The 19,277-nt window shown below is 42.0% G+C and overlaps 1 protein-coding gene across 1 annotated transcript in view; it reads left to right on the top strand.

Moving 5' to 3' along the window:
- Window positions 1–19,277, top strand: part of fer1l4 (fer-1 like family member 4) — a 70,148-nt gene that overhangs the window by 25,136 nt on the left and 25,735 nt on the right. The window contains exons 8-15 of the mRNA XM_034082539.1: window positions 9,308–9,439; window positions 9,855–9,917; window positions 10,034–10,118; window positions 10,205–10,373; window positions 10,818–10,998; window positions 11,439–11,625; window positions 12,975–13,054; window positions 13,503–13,628. Of these exons, the coding sequence (XP_033938430.1) occupies window positions 9,308–9,439; window positions 9,855–9,917; window positions 10,034–10,118; window positions 10,205–10,373; window positions 10,818–10,998; window positions 11,439–11,625; window positions 12,975–13,054; window positions 13,503–13,628 (1,023 nt within the window). The remainder of the gene's footprint in view (window positions 1–9,307; window positions 9,440–9,854; window positions 9,918–10,033; window positions 10,119–10,204; window positions 10,374–10,817; window positions 10,999–11,438; window positions 11,626–12,974; window positions 13,055–13,502; window positions 13,629–19,277) is intronic.

Genomic DNA, 19,277 nt, shown 5'->3' with positions numbered 1-19,277 from the left:
GCGACGCATTTCCACGAGGTGAGTAGCCGCCATGAGACCCAGAGTCTGGATGATGGTCAAAGCTGTCAGGCTACCCCCCCGGGAGGCAAAACGCACATTTGTTACTGAATGCATTTTTCACACACACATCACTCTAGCGCTAGGGTTACAATACGTAACCCACCGTTCTTCTGCAGAGGTCCTTGAATGCACCGCGGCCACTCACGGGGGCCGTGCGCCTTGGTATTAACGCTGTGTTTCACATTCAACGGTGAAACGCATTATTCGGAGCTATTATACCAGGCAAGGTGTGTTTTCTGACAACAGCACACCAGCAATAGCGTCTCCTGAACCTGCACAGTGCTTTGACAGCACTTTCTGCGGTTTATTCCATTCACGTGCGTGCGCCCACTTGTTGCTTCCTTTACTGGAGTTTACAGCGGGGCGGCGAGTGTGGGAAAGTGTTCTGTACTCTGAGGATGAGCAAGAAGCAGCATACGCCAAGCTGCGACTACTCCTCATCCACGTGATCAAGGAAATCGATCCAAAGAGCCCTTCCGTATGCACGGGGGCTCCCAAGAGATCATCACGGTCTTTTTGGAAAGTGCCATGCGGCGTAATCCCCCAGGGACATCACACGGAAAGCCGCAGCGGCCACACCGTAGACCAGGGGTACTCAAATACAAATCTTAAAAGGTCCAAAATAAATGTTTCAATAAGACAAAGGTCCGTTTATTACGGTCATTCAAACTTTTAAACAATTGCAACAAGATTCTTAACACGAGGTTTCAAAAACAAAAATAATCTGTATGCAGCAGTTTTCATTGTTATTGTGTCTGTGCTTGACCCCTCAGAGTTGCAGTGTAAGAGCTGCACAGTTATGAATAAAGGCAGCTGCACCCTCTTTCATTCAGCATTCCCATTATTGTTTTATAAATGTCTTGCCCCCTTGTGTGTCCACTGAGGTTCGTCAGGCCCAACACATCTTCAACAAACTCTCCCTTTGCCTCATCATAAAAACTCACAAACACCAGCAACTGAACATTGTCAGTGGTGTCAGTGGACTCACCCACAGCTAAGGAAATGCACTGTGCATTTTTTCTTCCATCACAAAGCTGATTAATCAAATCACCAGCCAGTATTTATGTTCTTCTGGTTGCTGTGGAATCTGAGAGGGGGATTTGCTTGACCTGTTATTTCCTCTTTTTGTTTGCCTTCAACATGGTCGCCATCACTTCAGTCATGCATTCTTTTATACTTCAGTTATTATCCAGTGGAAAGCCCTTACCTACTGGCCTAGTTAAATCAAAGTGGTTACTTTTTTTTGGCTGGGCAGTGTAGTTTTACACACCGTCTTATTTGACTTTCTCAGGACTTAAAACTGTTTTTTGGGGCAGACCCCCTCAAAGAAAAAAATATATTTACACACGTAAGGTCATCATCTTAATAGTTTTGTATGCTCATCCGTGAGCAGAGCATCAAGTTGACATGTCTATTACAGCTGAATGCGGCCATTACCTTTTTGTTCAGCAAAACGCCTCACAAACGTATTAAGATCAACAGCTTTAGTGCGTTTTGATTCAATGTTGAGTACAGCCAAACTGACAGTCTCTTCTCTGTCAGTGTAGACCACAAATACCTCATTCCTTCAGTGCTTGGGTCAGAATGCTTCTCGTTTTGCGCCGTCCCGTTCAAATGAAATCGCCGCCAATCATATGTCCACGCTCGTGCCAGGACCGGGGGAGGGGTTACATAACGTGCATCTTGTGCTGCATTCACTTGCACTCGGACATTAGAGACTTTCTCTCATAAATGTCCGATGAGCCACAACTTTTCTTTCAAAACAAAGCTGCCAACTGGGTTGGCAGCTGGGGTGGCAAGGCCTATTTTTAGGGTGTCAGTTGCCACCCCGGTAGGTGAAACTAGGCTACTAGCTACAGTACAGATGGAACTAGATGAGCTGTTAACTCTCGCTCCGAATTATTTATTTTTTAAACTCTCGCTCTGACTCAGACAGGTTGAAAGAGACGAGACACACATTTTTCCACGAAAGACCCGCCCTACTGTGCCTCTGATTCGCAGATTGTTTGGGGGGAAAAAATGCTGACGGGATGCTGAATGTGATTGGACCAATGCGTTGACAGACACACACAGACGGTGGAACAGGACATGCAGAGCGCTGTTTGCAGTCTATGGACATAGCAGATCATTTTCTCTCGTTGCGTTGTGGCGATGTCTCGCAGATAACACAGATAATACAGATAATACATATGAAAAGTATAATTTGCTCAGAGTCCAGAGACAGTTGTGGTTCGGTCCGGATCCGGATCAGAGTCCGGACTTTGAGGATGCCTGCCGTAGACCAAGCTATTAATTTGGCCAAATAATCGCTCTGATCCGGTGAGGTGGGGGCATCTGAAGAGCAATGATCGAGACGACCAACACACCCGTGTTTATTTGCAGCCGCCCTGTCACACAGCAGCGGGGCAGAGGCTATCTGCCCCGCTGCTGCCTGCTGGGAGCAGATGGGCTGCCACGCTCCGCCGACATGGTCATCACCTAGGAGGAAGTACAGACCTGGCTGGTGGACTTCCATGGACGCCGGACCCGGAAGTGCCCGACAACGAGAAGTCCTTGTCATCCTCCTCCCCGGCAAACTGAGCCATCCGCCCCGCTGGAATGATGTACGTGAATGGCACCGCCTCAGCCATATCCCGGTCCCCCAAACACTCGAAGCAGAGGTGGTGGGGATCGGCGCCCGCTATTAAGCCAGGGCACGAAGGACAGGCCCGGGTCTCTAGAAGTGGCGACTCCATGAAGGTATGATAACTCTTTCTTCTTCTTTCTCTGTCAGTTGTTGCTAGATTGCTGAAGAGAAAAAGGATGACAGTCGGGAGGCGTAGCCACCTTATATAGAGTGGCGAAGTCACGCCCATCTACTTCCGGTCCATGGGACCTTAATTCGGAAAAATTATTTATTGAAGTCAATGGAGAGAGAAAACTTATCTTTCGATCCCGTTTAAATTGTGCCACGAATTACACATATGATGTTTGTCAATCTTAAAAACTAATAAGTTTGTCGTAAAAGTGTTGAAATATAAGACTATGAAAAATACGCAACTAGAAAGACTACAAATCCCAATCAAATCGCGTAAGTGATGTCATAACTGATGTCACGATTGTTTTCCTCCGCTAAATATAAGAGATAGCTAAGATAAGATAACTTTAACAAGACGCCTGTGTGCTTAGTACCAGGTTGTTATCATACCAGCAATGGGTCTTGCTCGTTCTTTCGCTTCTCGTCTGATGAAAGGACCAGGAGTGGCTGGCTGGATCAAGTTGCAAGCACGTTAGTTAGCATTACAGTCGCCTTGTCATTTGTATTAGCCTTAACATGAAGTAACATCAAGTAACCCAAAATGTTAAACAGTAAGAGTAGTAATCATATTTCGTGAACCCTTTGAAGAGTACTGTCACACCGGTGTGAACATTCTATAATACACCATTTAAGCCCGGGGGAGAAATGCTAACGCTACATTAGCACCGGCGATCTGTTCCATACCTGCCAACCCTACCGATTTGGGCGGTAGTCTACCGCTTTTGACATGTTTCTACCGCCTTCCGACTTAGCTGTCTTTCCCTACCAATTTTCAATCTTCCCAAACTATAACAAATAAAAATGACACTCCATAGACACTGGACTCGACTTTTGGCGGACACTGTTTGCAGCGTGTCTGTGATCCCATCATACAAACAGTCCTCTGTGTTTCTGAAAGATAAACAACGTGCACACTGCAGACAGGGGGTAACGCTGCCTGTCCTCTGCACCCCCGGGGCTGATGGGTAATCACTCCCAAATGAGTTTAAGAGAACAGAGACGAGGCATTTGAGTCCTGCAGGATTTCCCCGTTAGTATCAGTGTCTCGAAAACACATTTTGGCGACTGAAAAGTGTTTGGTCTTTTCCTGAAGCATCCTTCACCTACAGTGTCTCAACTGAAAGAGGGCCACACACACACACAAAATATAATACAATTTTGAGATTTGGGGATATTTATCTCCCATTCTTTCACTTTTTCTGATATTTTCAACACCAAATATGTCGTTAATGTCTCTGTTTAGTGAACTACCGCAATCTCAAAGCCTGTACATTTTTTATATCACACTTTATCAGTAGAAAAATGCAGGAAATGACTTTTTTAATGCAGTATTTTCTGATTTATGGCGCAACACAAATATATTTCGCTCTGTGCAAACCTTTGACTCTAATATGTCAACAACATGAAACAAGAATATGAACCTGGCTTTATCCAATGTTCACACAAGAGTTCTACATCCTGACACATCCTTCCAGTGCTTCTCAAAGTGTGGTCCGCGGATCACTGGTGGTCCGTGAGCGCCCCCTAGTGGCCCATGACTATATTGGTAAAATGTCATATTTGAAATAAATACATTTATTTAAGTTTTCAGCACTCTCGCAGGAATATCTCCACAATGGAGCGAGCTTAAGTTTAACTTTCGATTACATGATATAGCCCAGATAAACACCTTCATCACACATGTTGCCACTTGTTTGTACCATTTTCAGGCAATTTGTAAAAAACGATGTGTTTTTGGATATTTATGGAGTTAGGTGGCCCGCGAGTGTTTTTGTATTGGTTAAGTGGTCCTTGGTATGAAAAAGTTTGAGAAACACTGATCTACACTGTCTCAACTGAAAGAGGACCAGAAACACAACACAATGTGGAGACTTTGGGATATTTATCTCTCATTCTTTTACTTTTCTGGCATTTTACAGACCAAACATGTCGTTGATGTCACTGTTTACCAAACTACCACTTTTTCTGAAAAATGCTTAAAATGATGCAATATATGTTAAATACATGGTTTATACATGTAATTACTGGGGTTCCATTTCTTCTGATTACCTAAATTGGGCGTGCACATTTGCCCTGCGCAAACCTACCTCTTTTGGATTTGGAAAGGTTGGCATGTATGCTGTTCTACTTCATGCTATCTGCACAAATGGTTGACATTAAACATTAAAAAGATCAGGCAGTTCAGAGAGAATCAAAGGAAGGCAGGCAGCTTTGCATGACATTCTTCTGGACGTGTTTCATTGTGTTGATAGTGAGGGTAGTCAATCACTTTTTTGACAAGACAGTAGTGACGGCCATCTTGGTGACGTGTGTTGTTGTGAGGGTCTGCGAGACCAGAGATATAGTTAATTAAGCGTTTCACACAAAAAAATGTGTTACTTCACAGTTTTACGACACATTTTTATTTTTTTGACTTGCAAAATTATCTTTTAAATTGACAAACATCAAATGTGTAATTGGTGGCACAATTCAAATGGGATCAAAAGATAATCTTTCTCTCTCCATTGACTTCAATACATAATTTTTCCGAAATAAGGTCCCATGGAGCTCCCCCGGAAGGGGAGGGACTTCGCCACTGGGCCTGCTCGCGCATTCAGGTAGGCTCGCCCCGATTGGCCAGCTACGTTTATGCAACTCAGTAGGTGAATGCTCGCAAAGCATGGTAGAGAGTCAGGGGCGCGGTAAGGGGGTGAAAAGTTAGGACGATTCTAAGGGCCCGTGACTGACAGGGGCCCCAAAATGTTCAGAACATTAAGAAAAAAAATGTAAGTAACCTTTCATCAATCCTCAATAATTAACATTAATAGAACGTTATATTGATAAATTACTCACTAAATTTACGATTAATTTTACTTATTTTCTTCCAAAAGTGAATTACCCAAAGCCTCTGTACACCCCCCTCTATTTACATGCAATGGTTTGGTCCTGCCTCCAAACGCAGTGCGGCACCGGCACTTGCAGAGAGTGAAAGCATGTGAGGAGTGATAGTACTTAGCCTACGTAAGTGTGTTGTACTATGGTTGTACCATGTCTCAACGACCAACAAAGTCAGGCTCTAAAAAAAGAAGAGAAAGGAGAGAAAGACAAGAGAGAGGGACTAAAGGGCGACAGTATGTCACCCAGTTTTTCACAAGAAAAGGTGGGTGTGGTCCATGAGTGGTGGAAATTAGTCTGTTAGCTAATGTTTTTTTGTTTACTACGCTGACATGAAGTACTGTTAATATCTTTACAGAAAATTCAGAGGTCTTTAATTTCACTGCTCTTTTAGCTGACATTTAAAGGTATGGTAGGTAATTCACTTAAGAAACACTTTTTGTTATATTCCATGGAATGCTCTTAACATCCCGATAGCAATGAATATATTAAATGCTTTGACAATAAATACATACAAAAATGTCATCTGTTGAAGCCGTGGCGCTGTAAAAAGCACGACCAATCATCTGAGCCGGCTAAAATAACTGGATGGCCTACCTGCCTGTCAGCCTTCCATCGGGGCACAGACTTATCTCGTGCCCTCATTGGTCATATGTGCGTTCGTGTGTGTTGGAGGAGGGGCTCTGTAAGGAACTCTGAAGGAAGGGGAAGATTTGTTTCGGTTGTGTACTTTCAAATTCTAGCACACTCGAGCTGGTTTCTCCATTCTTACCTCCCTACCTTTAATAAATGCAGGCACATTTTTAGCAGCTGTTCATACTAAATCAGTTGTCCCCCCCCCTGGGGCCAGGTCCAACAGATACATCTTTAGGCTCAGCAGCCCTGTCCCCCCCATAAGGCTGAACCTGAACCAGCTTTTCTCCCAACTGAAGGAGGTGAGCAGCATTGTGTTGAATGCCACTTAACATATCTGAAGGGAGACTGGAATACAATATATATATATATATATATATATATATAACAAAAAGCTAACATCTAATTTAAATTATACATTTCAAACACAGTATTTTCCCACATAGCCAATGATCTATATAAAACAAAAAACTGCTTTTACTCTATTTAGGATGATGGACAGTTTGAAGCATTGAGTGATCAGTCTGTAAACAAAATGTTAATCACAGACATTTTGGTTATGATATTAATACTAATGTTATTATATTAAAGCAGGGGTGGGGAACCTCCGGCCCCCGGGCCGTATACGAACTGCTAGACCATTTGATACGGCCATCGAGGTAATTTATAAACAAAGTGGCCTGTGCCTGGTGGTGGGGCCCAATGTGATATATTTTCATGGGGCCCAAAATCCCTGGCGGCGCCCCTGTAGAGAGTAGTACCCATAGAGTCCAGTAGAGGGCGGAGCCTGTGTGATATATTACTGAGCTAAACTTATTTTGTCTTTTTTAAAACTAAAGTTATTTTCTCGCATTTTGCCTTTGAAGGGGCACATTTATATTTGGTGGCCAGATGCATCTGAAGGTCACCTAAGGTTCTTCTACACCAGTGCTTCTCAAAGTGTGGTCCGCGGACCACTGGTGGTCCGTGAGCGCCCCCTAGTGGTCCGTGAGTATATTGGTAACATTTCACATTTGAAATAAATAAGTTAATTTAAGTTTTCCGCATTCTCGCGGAAATATCTCCGCAATGGAGCGAGGTTAAGTTTCACTTTCGATTGCATGATATAGCCCAGCGCAACACCTTCGTCACACATGTTGCCACCTGTTTGTACCATTTCCAGGCGATTTGTAATCTGTCTAGAAAAACGATGTGTTTTTGGATATTTGTGGAGTTAGGTGGTCCGCGAGTGTTTTTTTATTGGTTAAGTGGTCCTTGGTATGAAAAAGTTTGAGAAACACTGTTCTACACCCTTGTAAAGGGAGGGTTATTTGTTGAATATTGACTGAACTCTCACAGCAGTCCTGCTGGTCGTATGTAATCCTGCTTCTCAAGTCCACAGAACATTCAGACTAGATGGGAAAACTGCCATCAACCCTGCATTAACCATTCAGAGTGTTTGGGTTCGACAATCAGCCTTAAGGCCCGGACACACCAAGCCGATTTTGGCCATCGGTGGAAGTCAGGCCGACGATGAGCGTCGACACGCCCTACTCAGATTGGTGTGTCTCGCACCGTCGTGTCTTTTCAGCCGTGCCGATGCCTTTTCGGCCCAAAACCTGCCGATTCAACATTGAATCGGCAGTCGGCCGAAAAGGCATCTGCAAAATAAATCACTCTGATTGGCTGTTCAGCTAGCGAATCAGTGCATTAGATGCGAAACGGAAGTGAGGGACCCAAACAAACTATTAAGAAGACAAATCTGAGATTTCATTTAACTCCAGCTCTCGACACAGGTTCGGGAAAGCCCCATGAACTTCTCGTTGTAGAGTGAAAATGGAACGCACAAGCTTGTTTGTTTATATCACGCAGTCTGTTCTTCTTCTCTCGGTTATCACGCAGTCTGTCTTCCGGTTGTTGTCTTTTGAATGACGAATACACACAACCGCCGCCTGCTGGTAAGGAGAGTTATTGCCACTCCCGCATGCGCAGTTCGTACGTGCTTCTTGGCTGTCGGCTGAAGTCTTTGCGGTGTGTTCCAGTGCGACACATGGCTCAAACGCAGAGACGCGAGGCGACGCAGCAGTCGGGGTCCGTCTGTGTCAGTTATTTGGTGTCAGCTGGTGTGTCCGGGCCTTAAGTCTCTCTTCCAGCAGCCTGACTCCTATTGGAGCACACATTCTGGTTAGTCATTTTCACAACTGTGACTACTTGTCCAACTAAAAATACCTTTTTTAGATACCCCTCAAGTGGAGATTAATAGCGGACATACCTCCCAGCCATTCAGAATAAAACATATTTCTCTAAATCACAGAGGCATTGGCTGGTCAGTAGAAGTCACTTCTGATGGAAAAAAAAAACTGGATTTCAGGAGTTCAGCTCTGGAATAAAAAAAAAATGTATTCTATAAACTACTGACAACATTTCTCTGTGTTGGAATTCAACAGACACTGGAATGGAATGTATGCCAAACATGTAGAGATTCAGATTTAAGAAAAATCAAGTAGTCTCTTGATTTTTTCAAGAGCTGTGTATTGAGTGATTAATTGTTCTTCAAATATGCCCCAAAAATATACAGCTTTAGCATGAATTACTGTACAGTGTATTCATTTTAAGTAACAAAACAGTTACTTGGAACAAGTTGACTCCATCACACAGAGGCCTCCCATTTTAGGCATAATGCAACTTGCTTGGTCCCCCATTATCAGCGTCAATGCATTAAGGTCTGTGTGTGTGTGTGTGTGTGTGTGTGTGTGTGTGTGTGTGTGTGTGTGTGTGTGTGTGTGTGTGTGTGTGTGTGTGTGTGTGTGTGTGTGTGTGTGTGTGTGTGTGTGTGTGTGTGTGTGTGTGTGTGTGTGTGTGTGTGTGTGTGTGTGTGTGTGTGTGTGTGTGTGTGTGTGTGTGTGTGTGTGTGTGTGTGTGTGTGTGTGTGTGTGTGTGTGTTTTCTTTTTGTGTGTTTGCAGGTGAATGTGAACATCCTGGAGGCTCAGAAGCTTGTTGGAGTGAACATCAACCCTGCAGTTTTCATCAGAGTAGGAGATCAGAAAAAACACACAGCGACACAGAAATCCACCAACTGCCCTTTCTACAACGAGGTAGTGCAGAGAGGAGACAGTACAGTGCAATACAGTGGTGTACTGTAAAATACAGTATCGTAAAGTATGTTATAGTACAAAACAGTAGAGTAAAATCCAGTACAGAAAGAAAATGAACAGCAAAGTAAAGTACAGTACAAAAACAATACAGTACAGCAGTGTACAGTAAAATACAGTCTAATGAAATACAATAAACTACATTAGAGTACAGTAGAATACAGTACCGTAAACTTACGTACTGTAAGTAGAGTAAATACAGTACAGAAAAATATGTTACAGTAGAGTAAAATAGAATAAATGACAATACAGTAGAGTTGTTTTAAGTAAAATACAGTCCAATACAATTAAATACAGTGCAGTAGAATAAAGTGTACATTAAGTATATAACAGCTGTTTACCTTTTCTTGTCTTCCAGAACTTCCAGTTTGAGTTTCAGGAGACTCCACAGGTCCTATTTGACAAAGTCATCGAGATAAAGGTCAGTTTTACAGTTTTATTGTATGTTTTGCTTCTGTTCCTACTGCTGCTAACCTGATGAGAGTTTTGGGACGGGCCCGAAAGTTCTCACCTCTGGTTGACGTCCCCTGCTCTCAGGTGTTTCACAGACGGACCCTGGCCTTCCTGATGACCCACATTGGGACCTTTAAGATCGACATCTCCACCGTGTACAACCAGCCAGGTACCAGCCCCGTTGCACTGCAGCACTCTGATATAAAATACTGTACACTACCCTCTGACCTTTGACCTCTGTGCCAAACTCTCCAGACCACCGCTTCTACCAGAAGTGGGCCCCTCTCACAGACCCGGCTGACACCAGATCAGGGATCAAAGGCTACGTGAAGGCGAGCCTCAGTGTGCTGATGAAGGGAGATGCTCTGAGTATGGCCAGCCTGCCAGCCCCCTCCTCATCCTCAGCCAGTGACGACATAGAGAAGTCAGTAACAGTACACTATGGAAAATTGTTCTTCATCGTCATATGAATCTTGATTTTATTATATCAGGGTTTGGGAGAATACTCAATTCTGGGTGTCTCTCGTTCTTTAAGCAACAAATGATAAAACCTCTTCTCTCTATTATCCCACTTATTACACGGCTACACTGAAAAAACTAAAGCGTTGACTTTAATTAAATGTATTATGTCAACAGATTTCACATAACTGTTTTAGGTGAGTTAAAAGCAATACTATTAAGTTGAACCTAATATTTTCTATTCAAACTTGATATTATTGCTTTCAACTAACCTTATACAGTTATATGAAATCTGTTGACATAATACATTTAATTAAAGTCAGCGCTTCGTTTTTTCAGTGTAAGTATTATCTAAAGTGTGAGAAGCATCTGGGATTGGCTCTGGGATCTGACGTTGTTTTCCTTGCAGGAACCTGCTGCTTCCTCGTGGAATGGCTTCTGAGCGTCCGTGGGCTCGGTTCCGTGTCCGGATCTACCGAGCCGAGGGTCTGCCCACCATGGAGGCGGGGCTTATGGCCAAGATGTCAAAGGCCACTGACCGCACAGTCTTCATTGATCCATATGTTCAAGTGACCTTCGCTGGACAACAGGTACTGAGTCAAAACCAATTGTTGTAAATGTGTTCTCCTCTAAGTACCTTTTACTTTCTAAGAACCCAGAAACTTCATTCCTGTACTTTATTTTGAGCCCCTAGAAAGCTCTTTGCTTTTAGGGGGAACTCAGGATGGAGCACACATGGCTGGACGTCACTTACATTTGAGAAAAGAGTACTCAGATCCATTTCTTAAGTAAAAGTACTATTACAACCATTTTTAAATAATCAATTATAAGTTAAGTTTCTGCATCCAAAATCTTACTTAAGTCCCAGGCTCCCTCAACAATGCAATATAATACAGCTAAAATATAAAAGTAGGTGCAATTTGGTTGCAAGAAAAATATATAATAATACTTCAACTTCAAGTATCCAATTCTTACAGGTTCTTTAAATGTGTTGGAAACACACAGAAATAAGCAGTATTTTTTCAATCAGGGGGAGACGTCGGTCGCCAGCGCCACCAGCTCTCCCGTTTGGAACGAAGAAATCTCCTTCATCGAGCAGTTTCCTCCTCTGGCTCAGCGAATCAGAGTCCAGGTCCTTGATGACGCCAAGATGGGAGACATCGCCCTGGCAACGCACTTCCTGGACCTGCAGCAGATTTCTGACCCCACCAGGAACGGTATAAACCCAATGTTTACATTTGTAATATAATGGTACTATAATAAATATCAGACACCACACCTTCTTAGAGAAAGTTATTTATCTGACACAGTGTTAAATTAGAGAAAGCCTTATATTCTAATTTATTTGAATACAATATATTTGTGCGTAATTTTAAGGACATAAACCCAGTAAGAGGAAATACAATAGATAAATAAAGAAAAAAGAAAATTGAAAAAAGAAAAAAAAAGATAAAAAGACATAATGAAGAACTATTGTTAAGAAAACATGTACTGTACACAATATATCTGAATTAAAGTCGAAGAGCAGTGCAGTTTTAAAGTTTTGTGCAACATTGTCAGAGTAATGTGCAGAGGCTCACAGTATGGAGTATGAGAAAAAGCTTGTTTATAGACATAGTTCCCCAATGCAATAATTTAATACATTAGGCGCGTTCACACCGGAGTACTTTTCCCCGTACTTTTCCCCGTACTTTTCCCGTTTAGTTTCGTTAGTACCCCTCGTTAGTTCACAACAAAAAGAGTAATTGGTGCCGGGAACTTTTACCCCCATTTTTAGTGCCTGCTAGAGAGGTGGTACCAAAAAAGTACCAATTTCTATTGGCTGGGCGAATTGCAAACCACGGCCCGTAAAACTCTGCAAAAAAATGTTAAGCCACCATTGTATTTGCTGGCATTAGCATTATTAGCATTAGCCCCGCGCACCAACAGAGAGAGAATAATTTATGGCAACACAAAAAAAAACATGGGAGCGGTGGAGTGATGAAGCCAGTCCCCAACTCCGGGGACTTCCGGCCGGGGACTTCGGGTGGCAGTATACACCGTGAAGTTGTTTGCGGCCTGCCAGTAAACCCAAAGCTGAAGAAGACGAAGTGACGTCAGCGGCTCATTTGCGTAGTCTTCCCTCAGGGAAAAGTACTCCGGTGTGAACGAGATTGGTACTTAGTGCCCTGGGGTACTAAGTGCCGGCACTAAGTACTTGGTGTGAAAGCGGCTCTAGGTGTGAAAGCGGCTATTGTACCTATGGGAGAAAATAAGAGGTTGAGGTTTTATTTCCTGCCAGAGGAGAACAATTGAAACTGGAATCAGTGAATGTTCATTTAGTTAGTTTCAGGATAAAATATGTTTTTATCCGAGGGGTAGGACATAACTGTATATCAGCTGTTTGTTGGCTGTGACTTGTCCTTCAACTTGCAGGGGGAAAACCTAGGGCATCTGTAACTTTTTTTAAATTAAATTGAAATGTTTACTTTGAGCTTTTCCGATAGATCAGCTTTTACTTGTTTTTCTCTGAACAGAGCTGTTTTAAAGAATTTACATGATTAAGAAAACATCTTTCTGTGTGCAGGGTTTAACCCGACCTTTGGTCCATGCTGGGTGAACCTGTACGGTTCCCCTCAGAACTCCACCCTCGGAGACGTCCACCAGGTAAACCAGATAGGACAATTCAATCCGACATTTACATACTCTCATGTTTGCAGAACTTAGTTCATCCAAGCCAATAAATCATTCAGCACATAACCCTCTGATGGAAACACAATTAGAATGTTTTACACTATGTTGTACAGATACAAAAAAAAGGCATAGCAAGTTTGTTTGTAGCTACTGACTTCATATTGACCGTACAGAATGTTATCAATCTTCTCATGTAACTCTTGCCAAGAGAGTGAATACAAGTATTGCCCAAAAATGCGGAATTTTTACTCCACAAATCAGTAGCTGTCCTTTTCAGTCCGCTTAAGTCTGGGACTGTTGTGTTATGGTGATAGTGGGGACAGTGGGGTTTGTTTTGCAGCCTGTAATTCTACATCCCAGTTTAACTCATTTGTATAAAAAAAAAATTCCTGACTGAACTGGCTAACTCTCTTTCTTCCAGGCTTTAAACCAGGGTTGGGGCGATGGCATCTTCTACCGCGGTCGAATCCTCCTGGCTCTCTCTGTGGAGGTGTACACCTCACCTGCTGCCATAGCACCAGATAAACCCTCTGCCGCTTTGGGGAAGGTAACTCCTGCTTACTGTTTTTAAATAAGAGTAACCTCAGAGGGTCAATCCAAAATCGCAACCATATTCATAGTAAGAATGTAGATTATACGTAGTGCGTTCCTGCTGCATAGTATGCAGATTTCAGTTTAAACAGTCAGCTGGTGATAGCATACTTAAATGTTAATTCCCAGGCAGTATGTGGTACATTCAGTTTGATTATGTATATGCAGCAGTGGCATTGGGATATATATTTTTTTAAATCCTCTGGAGCAGAGCCAGGAGCGGCATCTGTTTCTTAGGGTCAAAAACACTAAACTCACAACTTAAAATTAAAGTGTTTAGTTTATTTAATAAAAGAGCACTTGTTCTATGTGAAAAGTGACAGTAGATATAGATTAGTTGCAATTTGGTTCCAAATAAAAAAAAAAAATTATTAAAAAAAAGAAAACAATTATAATTTTTTTTTTAAACACCTTGTATTTCACGGGGGGCGCGGGGCTCCGTTGGCGGGGCTCCGTTGGCGGGGCTCCGTTGGCGGGGCTCCGTTGGCGGGGCTCCGTTGACGGGGCGCAGCGCCCCTCCAAGACAATGGTAGGGGAAACACTGTAGGTACTATATATCTATAGCAGGAGCAAGTTCGGCAGCATTATAACAAATGTAATAGCTTGCATTTATAATGTACAGCAAACCAAAACACAAGAGCGGCGCTCAAAGAGAAAGGACAAGAGAGAACAAGGAGATGTAAAGGCTAAACTGACAAAATTAGACAGACAAAAATACTGGAAAACATGAATGAACATACCTGTCACTGTTGCGACCGCAGAACGCTCATTCTCAAAGCTGAAATTGATTAAGACCAGTGGCGACTGGTCATTAGGGGCAGGTGGGGCACAGCCCCACCTAGTGTCAGCAGAAAGTATTAAAATAATGATTACAACAAAATGCAAAAAATTTATTAAAAAATATATAAAATATATTTTAAGATCATGTTTAATCATCTGATTCGTCTGTACATTGCTGTTTTAGTCTGTGTTCTTCTAATTAGTGTCTACAGTGTGTGCCTATTGAGCTGTTTAGAGCCATGTGGGACAAAACCTGATCCTGCCCCTCCCTCTGACTGTCTAAGTGAACGGTGACTGCAAAAACTACACTGCGCATGCTCAGAGTATTTTCCTATTTAATGTGTGTGGCAAAAAATAATGACCATAGGGGCAAAGTGCTGCCACCACCCCCCACCATACGTCATCTCACATCCTTCAGAGCTGATTGGCTGTAAGTACGTGTGCCGCGAAAAGTGTGGTGTGTGAAGAGACGAGAGAGAGCTGCAGTGAGGCGTCCTAAAACCAGGAAGTAAGCTGCGCATGGCTTCCCTCCACAAAAAGCAACGAGATTTCTCCATAGGATTTTAGAAAATAGCTCAAAATAAGATCTGTGGGAAACGTAGCTGTTAGATAAATGTACGTTTTGTTCAGCCGGATAATATCCACATGTCTACCCTACTTTTATCATTTTCGAATCAAAAATCTATTGATTAGATTAGATTTATGATAGACTTTTGAAACTACAAGAAGATAAGGAGGACTTTTACAAAAAAGTAATAGCGATGTTTGTCCAGAAGGATAGGCAAATGGACTTCATCTTCAAGTCAAGGTAAGACTGCAATTTTATTGAAAATGGGATCTTACTAAGAGAGAACAATTCAATATTTAAATGATAAAATTACATTTTTTTGGGTATCCTTCTGTTGAACTGTCTGTTTGAAAGTAATTGAAGCATCAGACAAAAAAAGCTTTTGAAAATAATATTATATTTTGATTTAATATATTTGTAAACCTGAAGAGTCAGTGCCAGTGCCTCACCAGCCATGAACCTCTCTGCAGAAGCTTATATATAGACATCCGAGTTTTTTGTGCCCCACCACTTTTGTACATATAGAAACGCCACTGATTAAGACGTATTTAAGAAGCAGCATGGGACAAGAACGACTCAGTGGATTGGCAACACTCTCAAAAGAGAACAGAAGTTAAACCTGAGCAGCGTTGTTGACGACTTTGCTGAGTCAACACATCCTTACTCCCAGGTCGGCCTATGTTGACGTTATGTCAAGTCCCCTGTGTCAGCTTTTTCCAACGCAAGGGGGGGGCCTTAGAGTCCATTTTCAACGCAAGGGGGGGGCCCTTGCGTCCATTTTCAGCTTTCCGGGATGTCCATATGCTTCTATGGACGCTCATGGAAGCACGGCATTCGTTTGTGTCGACTGCCCTTAAAGGCAATGTGAGCGTCCATTCTCATTGGATAACGAAGAATTGTACACCCGGAAGTGTATTCCCCTTACTGACGATTGATTTTACAGTGATATCTGCACTACTCATCGACTAAAAAACACCAGATTATCCTTGTTAATTACACAACATTGTTGTGCCAAGTTAGTTTGGCCATTAAAATGCGTTTTGATGTCATTTGATGCGAGAAATATGAGTTGTGCACAGATTATGTGTGTAGTGGATATACATGATCTTTAGTTTGCTACTTATTACGAAGATTACTTCAGGAAATTGCGTCCATAACGTTTTCATTGTTACCAAGGTGGTTGCTAGGGACGCTGCTATCGATATTATTTCTGTTATGTTGTGTAACTGTTTAATGGTGTTATCTTTATTTCTACCTCCTTCCCCGTCAATGTATAGTGTTGGTCCACAGCGCAAACATATTAGTTCGCAAAATCCGCATCCAAAGATAGCCTACGTTATTTTCCCCTGTGCAATTCCAGTCTCACATCTCACAGCACATCGTCATTAACAAATACCGGAAACAGACCGAAAACATTTAAAAAAAATAAAATAATACTTTATTCCGAGTGTGCTTGCTTTTCTCTTTGAAAGTCATCACATACCGGCATTGTAATACACGGTTCGGCTGCATTAAATATTACATATCTGCCGTAGTTCTGTATTTATAGAGCCCTGATGAGAAGACCTCTAGACAAACACGAGGAACTGAAAACGTGACGTGGATATAAATATATCAACAATTAAACAACATCTTACATTTCTTTTCACACAATACGTCTCCTTGCAGTATCAACACTAATTCGGCTGACTTTTATATTTGATCCAATTGGTAGATAGGCTGTATTTACACCATAAAGGTGCACAGCTGATATAAAGGGACACCTGGTGGTTAAAGCATGTTATTGAATTTAATTATTTTTATTATTAGATATTAATAGGATCCCTATAAAGTATATTCATTACTCGTTATTCACTACTAATAGTTAATTAAAGACTGTATATAATGACTATTTTGCACATCCCTTTCAAGATTTCAAGATTTTCTAAGGTTTATTGACATATCATATAGGCCTACACAACTATAGTGTGCATTGAATGAAAAACTTGGGTCGCAGGTTCCTCAATAGTGCATTACAAGACATCTATCAATATTTGTGCATATCTCCAGCAATGTTAACTATGTTGAAGCACTTATTTTAACTGATATTATACATAATGTATTATACTCTTATAAGATGTATGTAGATATTTCATCTCCGGCCTTGTCAGGTATTGAACAATCAATAAATAAAGAACATAGAATTGTTAAATATAAAACACAGAATTTATGTGAGTATACTAAAGTATTTACAAATAAACACCACTGCATATTTAACTGTTACACATGCTGATGTAACGCAAATATTCCAACTTGGGATAAAGTATATCTTATCTTAAGCTGATCGATGGCTATACTGCCAAAATGTGCCTCTGAACCTTGACAAGTGCATGTTTCAGGCTTATCAATTAATGTCATGTAATGTAATGTTATCAATTAACGACAGGGGTCACACACATAAGACCAGCTGTTAAATAAAGCTCTTCTGACCTTAGCTGGCATGTGTATATATATATATTAATGCTGCCCATTATGGGCACAAGCAATTTTCACCCATTTATTAATTATATGTTTTAAATGTGAGTGTTTCCTGTCCCCTAAACCTCCAGGGATGTACACAGTTTAATACTGGCAACTTCTTATTATGGGAAATACGAAAACGTCTTTTAAAACTACAACTCCCAGTAGAGACGTGCCATAGAGAACATGTTGCGAAACAGAATAGCCAGCATGTGTAGTTCTGGGGACGGGGTGGGGGAGGGGGGACGCGGTGGACCCGTTCAAATCCAGTTTTGAACAGTCTGCCGTGGTTCCATCCCATTTCAAGTGCTGTTCGAGGCTCGGTAACCCTCGGAGCACACTCTCCAATCACAGAGCTTGAGGACTATCACGGGTTTGTCAAACAGAGCACATGGTGTAGCCCAAACGATAGCTGGGGATTCTGGGTAGTGTAGTGTCATCCTTTACTCCGAAAAAAGATTTGTTTCTCCGAATCGAAGGGGAAAAATACAAAAGCATTGCACACAATTTAAACCAATCAATGTTGTGTAATTAACAAGGATAATCTGGTGTTTTTTAGTCGATGAGTAGTGCAGATATCACTGTAAAATCAATCGTCAGTAAGAGGAATACTTACTTACAATTCTCCGTTATCCAATGAGAATGGACGCTCACATTGCCTTTAAGGGCAGTCGACACAAACGAATGCCGTGCTTCCATGAGCGTCCATAGAAGCATATGGACATCCCGGAAAGCTGAAAATGGACGCTAAGGGCCCCCCACTTGCGTTGGAAAAAGCCGACACAGGGGACTTGACATAACGTCAACATAGGACCTGGGAGTGAGGATGTGTTGGCAAGGCCCGCAAGATGAACTTCTAATGGTGAGCGTAGCTATTCTCTTGTTATGGAGAGGGATCGGTGATTTAAATCTGTAGCAATGTAATTGTGACCTCTCTTATGTTGGAAAATGCGCATGGTGCGCACCTATGTAACCTGTGTCTGTGATAACGTTTGGCCGCTGTGCCATGATGAAGAATGATTAATTCTGTGATTGTGTGATTAGTTCGCTGTGCCGTTATTTTTTGAAGCATGATTTTTTTTCGAATAGTCTAATACATATAAAAGCATTGCCAGTGCTATCAGTTTTAAGTGTGTATTTGTTGCCATAATGACGACTTGATTTGAAGCCTGTGTGTGTGAGGGGCAGCACCGTGTGTGTGTGTGTGTGTGTGTGTGTGTGTGTGTGTGTGTGTGTGTTTGTGTGTGTGTGTGAGTGAGAGTGAGAGTGAGAGAAAGAGAGCGCACGCCAGGAATAATGCCGAAGCGGTGTGCATACAAGATCCGTTTATTCGTCTTGCATGTACTGTAGGCTTGGCCTAATCAGAATCATGTCAAGTCCAGATTCAATGTTGTTTGCATAAGTAGGCTATATTTTTCATTTCGTTTATTTAATAAGTTAATTTCAGGACAAGTTTGGGAATTTTGTTTGTTTGTTATGAGTTTTGAATAGATTTTGAAAGTGGAGATAGAGAGACAGAGAGAGAGAGAGAAGCAGCGCTGTCTGCTTAGTTGCAAATTGCAATACTGTAGCTCAAGCATTTATGCAACTTAGGCCTATACATTGTTTATGTAACTTATGTGCCTGTGTTTCCATAGTTTTGAGTCTGTGTGTGTTGAGCGCAGCACCGTCTGATTTTTGCAGTACAGTAACTAAAGTAGGACTAAGCATACTGGTAGTTTCTGTGGACCTGTCTGCCCGTTTTGTGAGTGCACTGCG

The sequence above is a fragment of the Pseudochaenichthys georgianus genome, chromosome 5 (assembly GCF_902827115.2).
Source record: "Pseudochaenichthys georgianus chromosome 5, fPseGeo1.2, whole genome shotgun sequence".
In the NCBI taxonomy this organism is placed as follows: Eukaryota; Metazoa; Chordata; class Actinopteri; order Perciformes; family Channichthyidae; genus Pseudochaenichthys; species Pseudochaenichthys georgianus.
This window is presented reverse-complemented; position numbering and strand designations above follow the sequence as displayed.